Source organism: Protobothrops mucrosquamatus, unplaced genomic scaffold (assembly GCF_001527695.2).
Source record: "Protobothrops mucrosquamatus isolate PMUCROS unplaced genomic scaffold, P.Mucros_1.0 scaffold3549, whole genome shotgun sequence".
NCBI classification, from domain to species: Eukaryota; Metazoa; Chordata; class Lepidosauria; order Squamata; family Viperidae; genus Protobothrops; species Protobothrops mucrosquamatus.
In genome coordinates this window covers 108,215-119,239 of record NW_015389516.1, presented here as the reverse complement: position 1 = coordinate 119,239, position 11,025 = coordinate 108,215, and the positions used below count along the sequence as shown (strand labels likewise).

Here is an 11,025-nt window from a genome sequence, read left to right as displayed (position 1 = left end):
GACCGGTTGGGGGTCGCGGCATTAAAAAGGTTGAGAACCACTGAGATAGATAGATAGATGATAGATAGATAGATAGATAGATAGATAGATAGATAGATAGATAGATAGATAGATAGATAGATAGATAGATAGATAGATAGATAGATAGATAGGTGGGTGGGTGGGTGGGTGGGTGGATGGATGGATGGATGGATAGATGGTTGAGTGGTTGGATATACATAAATGATAGATGATAGATGATAGATGACAGATTAGATAGACAGACAGACATAGACAGACAGACATAGACAGACAGACATAGACAGACAGACATAGACAGACAGACACAGAAAGATAGATAAGATATAGACAGACAGATACAGACAGACAGACAGACAGATAAGATATACATACAGATAGACAGATAGACAGATACCGTGTTTCCACCAAAAATAAGATCTGGTCTTATTTTCAAGGTAGGTCTTACTTTCAGGGAAACACAGTAGATGGATGATAGGCAGATAGATGACAGACAGACAGACAGACAGACAGACAGACAGACAGACAGACATAGAGGAATGAATGGATAGATGAATGGATATAGATAGGCACGTAGACAGACAGACGGATGTATTTTCAATGCAAAAACCACAAAACAGAAATAACGATATCAACAATTGGCCTGCTGGGATCAGATTGGAGATGCCCAGGACCGTCCCAAAACATGGGGTGCAGAATTAAAAAAGAGAGAGAGAGAGAGAGAAAGAGGAAAAACATTTCCTCTGGCCCAGCAGTGTGCAATATGGTCCCTTTTAGCACCTGTGGACTTCAACTCCCAGAATCCCTCAGCTAGCCATAGCAATTCTGGGAACTGAAGTCCCCAGGTGGTGAAGGAGCCGTAGTTAACCCGCCACCTCCTGCTCTGGCCAGTAACTGGGTTGGGTTGAGGAAGAGCTGACCACGGAAAACAAGAAAAGATTAGGACTCACGTGGTCCAGAAGAAATCCACCGGGGTGGGGTTGCCCCTCGCACTGCAAACGAGTATGGCGTCATTGCGGGTCAAATACCAGTTGTCGTCGTAGCCCTCTATGGCAACCTCCGGGGCATCTGCAGAGAAAGCAGTCAAAATAGCTCAGACTTGGCTGAAGACGTGCGCCGCACAGATGCACCCACACACGCAACTTTCCTTCTCTGTCTTCCTCGACCTTCTTGCGGCAAATATTCTATATTTGCTGCTGAAAGTCTGACTTCTCTCCCCACCCAACCGCCTTAACCCCTCCTTCTCCACGCCGGTGTTGGGAAACTGCCAGCTGGGCTGGAAGGAGGGGTCAAGTGAGGAACTAGCCTTGGGGAACAAGCAGCAGCAACTTCCCCTTTCCCGAGATCCATGAACAGCCTCATCTGGTTGTTCCCAGGGGAAGGTAAGCAGTCTGGGGAGATTCTTGTAACACAGGTGGTAAACAATGAAGTTATGGTTTATTATTATTATTATTGTTGTTGTTGAATAATAATAATAATAATAAGTGTTCACCGAGACCGACGAACGTAGACTGTCGACCTACTTAAACTCGGTCGGGAAAGGAAAGTTGTAGACCTGCAATTTTTTGTACTACCAAATACCCACTATTAAGGTCCACTGTTCTCTCGGTCCCACCACGTCTTCAATTCCTCGACTTGATCCCCACCCTCTTAACACCAAGACACAAAATAACAAGAGTTGGAAGGGGCCTTGGAGGTCTTCTACTCCAACCTTCCCTATATGATTCCAGACAAGTGGCTGTCCAGTCTCTTCTTAAAAGCCTCCAGTGATGGAGCGCCTATAACCTCTGAAGGCAAGACGTTCCACTGGTTAATTGTTCTCACTGTTAGGAAGTTTCTCCTTAGTTCCAGGTTGCTTCTCTCCTTGATAGGTTTTCCATCCGTTGCTTCTTGTCCTGCCTTCAGGTGCTTTGGAGAAGAGCTTGACTCCCTCTTCTTTGGGGCAGCCCCTGAGATACTGGAAGGCTGCTATCATGTCCCCCCTCGTCCTTCTCTTCATTAAACTAGACATATCCAATTCCAGCAACCGTTCCTTATATGTTTTAGCCTCCAGTCCCCTGATCATCTTTGTTGCTCTTCTCTGTACTCTTTCTAGAGTCTCAGCATCTTTTTTACATCGTGGTGACCAAAACTGGATGCAGTATTCCAAGTGTGGCCTTACCAAGGCCTTGTAAAGTGGTATTAATACTTCACGTGATCTTGATTCTAACCCCCCCCCCTCCTCAGCCATGGAAGCTGCTGGGAGGACCCTGGAGCAATCCCCATTTCCCTCTCTCAATCCAACCCATCACACGGAATTGTCATTGAGCAGGGGTAGGCAACCTTGGCTCTTTTATGACTCGTGGACTTCAACTCCCAGAATTCCTGAGCCAGCGTGGCTCAGCTTGGAAACCTCTCCCTTTCCCCTCAGCATGGCTGGCTCAGGAATTCTGGGAGTTGTAGTCCACGAGCCATAAAAGAGCCAAGGTTGCCTACCCCTGTCATTGAGGGACAGAAATGCAAGCTTGGAACACGACACGTGCTGGCTTGCGCTCCTACAGATCTGACCCACAAATAAACTCCAGGGACACCCTCTCTTAGTCCCCCAAAGCCGCGACACCCCACTCCACTCACACAATATGGAAAGCTGGACAGGGAAGGACTCGGCTTGCGGCAGGGCGACGTATTCGACAAGGCAGGTGATCTGCTGCTCGTTGGCCTCCTTGGTGGGGATCAAGTTGTAGTAGCTGGTGACGGTGACGGTGCCGTCGAGGTTATTTGTCAGCGAAACACTGGAGTTGCCGTTCAGCTTCGACTGCCAGGTGATGCGCGCCGGCGGCTTCCCGTTGGCGGACGTGCACACGGCCACTGGCTGCTCCACGTTGCTGGCCTTCACCTCCTCGGCCGCAGCGCTGTTTGTGGGCTTGGCTGGAAGAGGAACAGACGTGCAGGTGAAAAAGCTGCATTTGCAGAAGGTACATGACCCTAAGACCAGGCTGTATGAACAGTGTTTCTCAACCGGGGCAGCTTTTAAGATATGGGAACTTCGACTCCACTGAATTCTGGGAGTTGAAGTCTGTGCATGCTGGCTGGGGAACCCTAAGCCAGCGGTTCTCAACCTATGGGTCGCGACCCCATTTGGGGTCGATCGACCATTTCACGGGGGTCGCCAAGCAAGCCTGTCCGCCATTTTTTTCCCCTTTTCCGGCGGGTGCCTTACCTCCCTTGGGCTGGGCCAGCTGGTGGTCGGCCTGCTCCGTCTCTGCCGCTTGCCAGCTACGCCTCGACCGGCGCAGGGGGCGGAACCACGCATGCGCGGCGCTCCCGGGCAGGGAAAGTCCTCGACTTACGACCGGTTGGGTAGTCCTCGACTTACGACCGGTTTAGTCCTCGACTTACGACCGGTTTAGTCCTCGACTTACGACCGGTTTAGTCCTCGACTTACGACCGGTCGGGGGTCGCGGCATTAAAAAGGTTGAGAACCACTGCCCTAAGCGTTGAAGTCCACAAGTCTTAAAAGCTGCTAAGGTTGGACACCCCTGGTTTAAGTGATGGGGATTATGCCCCCCTCCCCAGGAGTTACAGGTTATAGTTAGGGACTGTTTTCCTTGCATCACCCAATCTTTCTGCCCCACTTCAGACATGGGAAAAGGACCCCTCCGTGCTAGTTCAAAAGCTGGTGTCAGGGGACCTTTGTTTTCAATTAATTTGCACAGCGTAAATACATCATTTTGGGGCAGGGGGAGGAGACTACAAGAGACAAGAGTCTCTTCTACAATTTTGTCCTCATCTGCCAGACTTCCCCCACCCCCAGAGGTGCCGTCTATTTCGGAGAGAAAGTTCTGTAATCCTAAAGTCCTCGAGGTGTTTGCCGTTTTGGGAGCGAAAATGAATGGAATTTCCAGATAAAAGAGAAGGAGAGGAGTTGGGAAATTTCCCACCAATTCCCCTGTAATCATAAGGGCCAGAAGACATTCACAGCAAAGCACGAATGGGTTTCTGGGTAGAACGCACAGCGCACAGGGCAAAAATCCCTATAATTTCTGTAATTACAACTTAGGTTAAAAAAAAATCGTTCTCAGGAGATACCTTACTTTTTTTTTGCAGGTCATAAAAAAAGGGGAGAGGTAAGAAGGATGTTGGGATTCTACCCCAAACTGCTGGAAATTTTGCACAGCCTCTCTCATTGGTGTCAAAATTTTCAAGCAGGCATTGCTGTAAAAAAAACGACATCTCTGAGATTTTTTGGGGTAACTCTATATTATAGATAGCCCTTTCAACTGCAACCGGTCCTTTAGCAATCGTCCGAAGTTACACTGGCACTAAAAAAAAAAGTGACTTACGATCAACAAAGATGATTAGGGGACTGGAGGCTAAAGCATATAAGGAACGGTTGCTGGAATTGGGTATGTCTAGTTTAACGAAGACAAGGACGAGGGGGGACATGATAGCAGTCTTCCAGTATCTCAGGGGCTGCCCCAAAGAAGAGGGAGTCAGGCTATTCTCCAAAGCACCTGAAGGCAGGACAAGAAGCAACGGATGGAAACTAATCAAGGAGAGAAGCAACCTAGAACTAAGGAGAAACTTCCTGACAGTTAGAACAATTAACCAGTGGAACAACCTTCCTCCAGAAGCGGTGAATGCTCCAACACTGGAAGTTTTTAAGAAGAGACTGGACAGCCATTTGTCCGAAATGGTATTAGGGTTTCCTGCCTGAGCAGGGGGTTGGATTAGAAGACCTCCAAGGTCCCTTCCAACTGTTATTGTATTCTATTCGATTACATTTTTTAAAATTAAGAAAAGCGAGGCTCTGCCGGGGGGGGGCCTTCATACAGTCCCATATTCTGCGCTCCTGCAAAACGGAGAATCTTTGCATTTTAAATACAGCATCTTTCTTATGGGGTGGGCAAGCTTTAAAGGTCAAGCCGAGAAAGTCCGTGTCTAATTAAGACCTACAACTAAGAAAAGGGAATCCTCTTTTTTATTTATTTTTTCCCTCCTAAGGTCCATCAGATTTTTCAAACCAGGACACTTGAAAGAGGACACCCTTACCAAATCTCTCCGCAGCGAACCCGTTAGGAGAAGCGAATCCGAAGTAGGGTTAGATCTGAGCAGACACAAGGCTTTGGGGTGGGGGTGGGGCAGTGTTTTGCTCCGCAAAAGAACCAATTACTGGTGTCATTAGCCTAGTTCCCTATGCAATAATGAGTGGCCCGTAATTAATTAGAAGAATGGGGACACGCCACTATCTCGCAATCCTAGAATGCATGACCTAGCAAATCAGCTTAGCTTAACGCACAACAGCCCTTGGGAAGTCATTCAAAACCATCAGCAACACTTGAATGCCAGATGCAGGGGCACCGAGACAGATGTGGTGGGCTTTGCTCGGTGGAAGATTCAGGGGGCCGAAGGCCCACTACGCCAGAGGACTCAGGCAAGGTTGGAGTAGTTGAGCAAATAAATAAATAAATACACGTTAGGGCAGGTTGGGGTCTTTAGAAGGGTAGGTGTCTACGCCTTTTATAATTCTCCTACAAGCAGCAATTTATTTAGCAGATTTTTTTCCCCTATTGTGACTGGGGGGGGGGTGTACAAACTTAAAGTATTTAATATAGATTTATTTTCAGCCAGAGATCAGCCTTTTATTTTTTTTTTAGGATTCCAAAGTCAAGTTTTGACACCACCCATCTCCGAGTGGCCAAGGTTGAGAAATACAGGCCCAGGCCAAGGGTAGGGCACCTTGGCTCTTTGATGACTCGTGGACTTCAACTCCCAGAATTCCTGAGCCAGCCGTGCTGAGGGGAAAGGGAGAGGTTTCCATGCTGAGCCATGCTGGCTTAGGAATTCTGGGAGTTGAAGTCCACCAGTCATGAAGGGGCCAAAGTTTCCCTCATGCCAGCTCAGGAATTCTGGGAGTTGAAGTCCACCAGTCATAAAAGAGCCAAGGTTGCCTACCCCTGGGCTAAGCTCTTGTTTTACCAATGGCTGCTACCACACCTTCTCCAGGGTTATCTCTGTGTTCCCCGGCAGCTTCACCAATTGTCATAATATCGCTTACTTGGCTTTGCCTTCCCACGTGATATAGAGACTGGGTCAATGCAATTCCACCGCCGGCAGCTCGGCCCAAGGCGTAGAGCCGTGTCTTAGGGGTTCCCCCCACAAACCACAACTCAGCATTTCACAACTTAACTGGGTGTGTCAACCCTGCCAACCCTGCCAACCCTGCCAGCTGGAGGCCGTCCACCTGCAGATCGAAGGCGAGTGCTTGGTTGTTCTTACCCAAGACAATCAAGTTGGTGGTGCCAATTTCATTGCCGTGGGGGTAGGTGGCAAACTCGCAAGAGTAGGTGCCTTCATCCGTCATGAGAAGGTGTTCAATGACCAGCGTGGCGTCCGTCAAGGATGGTACGTGAAAAACGATGCGCCTGCTATTCTTCTCCATTGGATAGTTTTGTCCGTGCTTTGGATGGTACACGGCCACATTCTGCCTCCGGCCTTCGACCTCCTTCACCCAGGTCACTTGGCTGACCTGCATCTCAGGCTCAGTTACCACAATGTTGCAGGGTAGGACCACCTTCTTTCCCAGGTACCCGGTGACCTCATGGTTGACCGTCACTTGCTGGGCGAGTACAACTAGAGAAGCAAAACATAAGGCAGCTGAGTTAACAGCTCACACTTTCCGGCAATTGAGAAGCCCTTTTGAAGACAAACTAGGAACAATTTTATTTTTAAAACGAGCAATGGTTCGGCTGTGCTCGTCAAACCTTGACCCGGATGGGGTTCACACGACATGCTAAACCCCAAACGGTGTTTGAGCAAACAATTGCTAAATTCATCTCACCCGTGATGTGATGCCCAAAGAAATCAAATTCACGACGGTTTAAAATGATGGTCCAGTTTATACCACAGACTAAGACAGTGGCTGCATTCCCACAACACACAGAAAACCCTCCAAAGCTATTTTTTTTAGCCTAGTCTAGAACTCAACTCAGCCAGTGAAAAATTGAAACGGGAAATTGCATCCTATCAGAAAGGAAAATATTTAAAATGAAATAAGATGGGAGTGTAAGTACCCTACACTCAATGTTTAAAGCACATCCTGTACATTGGGGTGTGGGGTGTAAAAGCACCCCTCCGGTAGGTGGTGGCAAAAATCACATTTCTTCTTTAAAAATAAAATTTAATTGAAGAGGTTTTTAAACAAGAACAAAAACAATGCAAATATTAAAAGAACAACAAAGAAAATAAGAAGGAACGGCGTATACATAAGAAAATAGAAACAGAAATAGAGAGAAAAATCTTTGCAATCTTTTTGAGTGATTACAAATGCATTTATATTTTACCCTTTTGCTTCCTTCTTCCCATAACTACCCTTTCTAATAGTCAGCATGGCTGGCTGGGGAATTCTGGGAGTTGAAGTCCACACTTCTTAAAATTGCCAAATTTGAGACTTACTACTTTATACCTTAAACCAGAGGTAGGCAACCTTGGCTCTTTTATGACTCGTGGACTTCAACTCCCAGAATTCCTGAGTCAGCATGGCTCAGCATGGAAACCTCTCCCTTTCCCCTCAGCATGGCTGCCTCAGGAATTCTGGGAGTTGAAGTCCACGAGTCATAAAAGAGCCAAGGTTGCCTACCCCTGCCTTAAACCCATCCTATTTAGATACACGTGGTTTGGGCTCACCCTACAATTGTGCCATTTAACATCCCTCCCTATTGTTAACATCTTTTTTGGGGAACAGAAGGAAGCTTTTGACATGTTGATGTGACGCGGAATTAACACACTGAAACCCTAATAAATTGGAAAGAACGCTGACTCAGCCCGAAGCACAGAGAGCAATTAAAAAGATGGTTTCACTTCTTTTCAAAGACGGGATCTAAAGACTTGAAGTGAAGGACCAGGATCCCTCTCTCCTTTCAAAATAACTCCTCGACTGACATAAAAGGAGATTTGATCTAAAGGTAGTTCTTGACTTCTGACAGCTGAGCCCAAAATTTCTGTTAAGCAAAACAGCAGTGAATTGTGCCCCATTTTACAACCTTGCCACACTTATTAAGTGAATCTCTTACGTTGTTAAATGAATAACCCGGTTGTTAAATGAGTCTGACTTCCCCCTGGACTTTGCTTGTCAAAAGGTCGCAAAAGTGGGAAACCACATGACCCCGGGACACTGCAACCGTCATAAATACGAGTCAGTTGCCAAGCGTCTGAATTTTGATCACGTGGCCCTGGGGATGCTGCAACGGTCATAACTGTGAAAAATGGTCATGAGTCACCTTTTTCAGTTGTAACTTGGAACGGTCAATAAATGAACAGTTGTAACTTGAGGACTACCTGAATATGCTTCTGTGTGGTTAAGATTTTGACATTTTTTTTAATATTTACTACAATAGTTACACATCACTATCTTATCCTTTCTCTTTTTGTTCATCTGCTTCTTTCTATATTGTTCTGTAGGACTTTTTTTTCCCCTTTTCTCTTATGGATATAAATATTTTACGTATACCAATGGAAATAAGAACGCTATTAATTGACATATTTATAAAAGCCATGTTAAACTAATAATGTATATCAGGCCTTCTCTGCAGTAGCCTGTGAAATATGTACCTTTTTCTGAATTTTAGGAAATGGCTCAAATTTTCCGTATTAAACAGGCTTTGGATGCCAAAATTCAGGAAGAAAATAATGACCGTCTTATTTTTTACTATCTGATTGTTAAAAGTTCATTTAAGTACATTGGCAGATCGTTTTATGCTGTACTTTTTCCCTTATAAGGCCAGAGTCCTTAATATCATTATGCCTCCTGCCTCCCAAGGACTCAACTGTTAATTGCAAATATTAATTAAAAATAATAATAATTTTCAGGGCAATATGTACATAGGCTAGCACACCTGGGTCAATCAACCAACTTGCTTTTCAACTACCCAAACCCTGAGAGATAGGCTGGGTTGACCCAAAGCCATTCCCTGGATGCGAATGGACGTTAATATAACCCTTTAATTATTACTATGTTCTTTTACTTTCTTCTTTTTTTGGCGCTGCCACCAAAATTGAAATAATGGGGTGTTTCTCCAGCTGCACGGACAAATTAAGTCGCTGATGCTATGCCAGGCTTTTAGCAAATGTGTTTTATGAATGCAAGGTTTTTTTATAAGGTGCAACAGGACAGCCTAATATATTGCTGCTTCTATTTATTCATTGGTTAAATCAGTGTTTTTCAAACGTGGACACTTTTAAGATGGGTGGACTTCAACTCCCAGAATTCCCCAGCCAGCATGGCTGGCTGGGAAATTCTGGGAGTTGAAGTCCACCCATCTTAAGGTAGCCAAGGTTCAGAAATAGCAAACTGGTTCTCCACGTGGCATTGCATAATACTCTAGGTCCTTGCTGGCCGAGGAATTCTGGGAGTTGAAGTCCACCCATCTTAAAGTAACAAGGCTGAGAAACAATGCTGGCCAAGGAATTCTGGGAGTTGAAGTCCACCCATCTTAAAGAGGCCTAGGTTGAGATTCCAAGAAAAAAACAAGCCTGACTGCAGCCTGGATTACAAAGGAACTTTTGATTTTGGCACTTCCTGAATTGAAAATCCATGAAACTGTCATTTGAGAGTGAGATCACCAAGCGAAAGGCAGCAGCTCAGCCAGCTAAGCAGACCAGCCCCAATTGTCAAGAAAGGTGTGGCGGTGTGACACAGCAGCTTCAAACGAAGCCTCACAATTGTCCGGGCTCTGCGTGGAGCCACGGGTTCAAGGAAATCAGGATGTCACTTGTGCAGTCAAAACACCTGTTGGATTGTTTGTCCGGTTATGAAAGTAAACATCTGACAGGGCTTTTTTTTTTTTCCCCAGGCTGTGGGTGGAAAACCAACTTGCTCTCCCCAACACTGATCAGCAGTAGATATTTATTCATTTAAAACATTTATATAGATGCCCCTCTGATATCAAACTTGAAATATAAGTTAATGGACTTTAGGGAAGAAGGAATCTTGTGGTTCTCTAGGGGGGAGGACATGGCTAAACACCATAAAATTGGCCGTCTAGTTTCGGCCATCCCACGGAGACCTAGATTCACAGAGTGCAGGGACCCCTGAAGGTCATCTAGTCCAACCCCTGGCAGAGCACAGCAGTACCTCAGCATCTCTGCCATGTGGACATCCAGGATCTCTTTAAGCACCGAGAACCCACCAGGTCCAAGGTTGGTTTCTTCCGCCCTGAGTCCGCCAGGAGAAGGGTGGGGTATAAATTTAATAAAACCTAAAAACCTAAAACCTAAAACCCTGCTGAACAAAACTCTGGATGCTAGAATGTTGTTTTCTTAAAGGTGCCGCCTTGATTTATCATTTATTCACATCCCGCCTGTATTATTTTTACAAATAACTCGAGGCAGTGAATATGTCCAACACATTTTCCTTCTCCTATTTTCTCCACAACAACATGCCTGTGAGGTGGGCTGGGCTGAGAGGGACCGGCCCAAAGACACACAACTGGCTTTCATGCCTACGGTGGGTGGGACTAGAACTCACCGTCTCCTGTTTATTGGTCCCAAATCTCCCAGTTGGCTTTCATGCCTAGGGCGGGACTAGAAGTCACAATCTCCTGGTGAGTGGCGCAAAGTCACCCAGCTGGCTTTCATGCCTAAGGTGAAACTAGAATTCACCGTCTCCCGGTGATTGGCCCCAAGACACCCAGTCGGCTTTCATGGCTAAAATAGGACTAGAATTCTCAGTCTCCTGGTGATTGATCCAAAGTCACCCAGTCAGCTTCCATGCCTAAGGCAGGACTAGAATTCACCATCTCCTGGTGATTGGCCCAAAGACACCCAACTGGCTTTCATGGCTAAGGCAGGAGTAAAATTCACGGTCACCTAGTTATTAGTCCAAAATCTCCCAGAGCGGGACTTGAACTCACAGTCTCCTGCTTTCTAGCCTGGTACCTTAACCATTAGACCAAACTGGCTCCCAATAATAATAATAACAACAACAACAACAACAATAATAATAATAAATAACATTAAACTGCTCTGGGA

The 11,025-nt window shown here is 46.0% G+C and overlaps 1 protein-coding gene across 1 annotated transcript in view; it reads right to left on the bottom strand.

The window, feature by feature from the left end:
* LOC107297823 (nectin-1-like) overlaps nucleotides 1–6,789 on the bottom strand; it is a 9,071-nt gene extending 2,282 nt beyond the window's left edge. Inside the window, exons 1-4 of the mRNA XM_015827185.1 lie at nucleotides 6,783–6,789; nucleotides 6,277–6,630; nucleotides 2,632–2,925; nucleotides 969–1,086 (exon numbers count right to left, since the gene is read on the bottom strand). Coding sequence (XP_015682671.1) covers nucleotides 969–1,086; nucleotides 2,632–2,925; nucleotides 6,277–6,630; nucleotides 6,783–6,789 — 773 coding nt within the window. The remainder of the gene's footprint in view (nucleotides 1–968; nucleotides 1,087–2,631; nucleotides 2,926–6,276; nucleotides 6,631–6,782) is intronic.
* Between the last annotated feature and the right edge of the window lie 4,236 nt (nucleotides 6,790–11,025).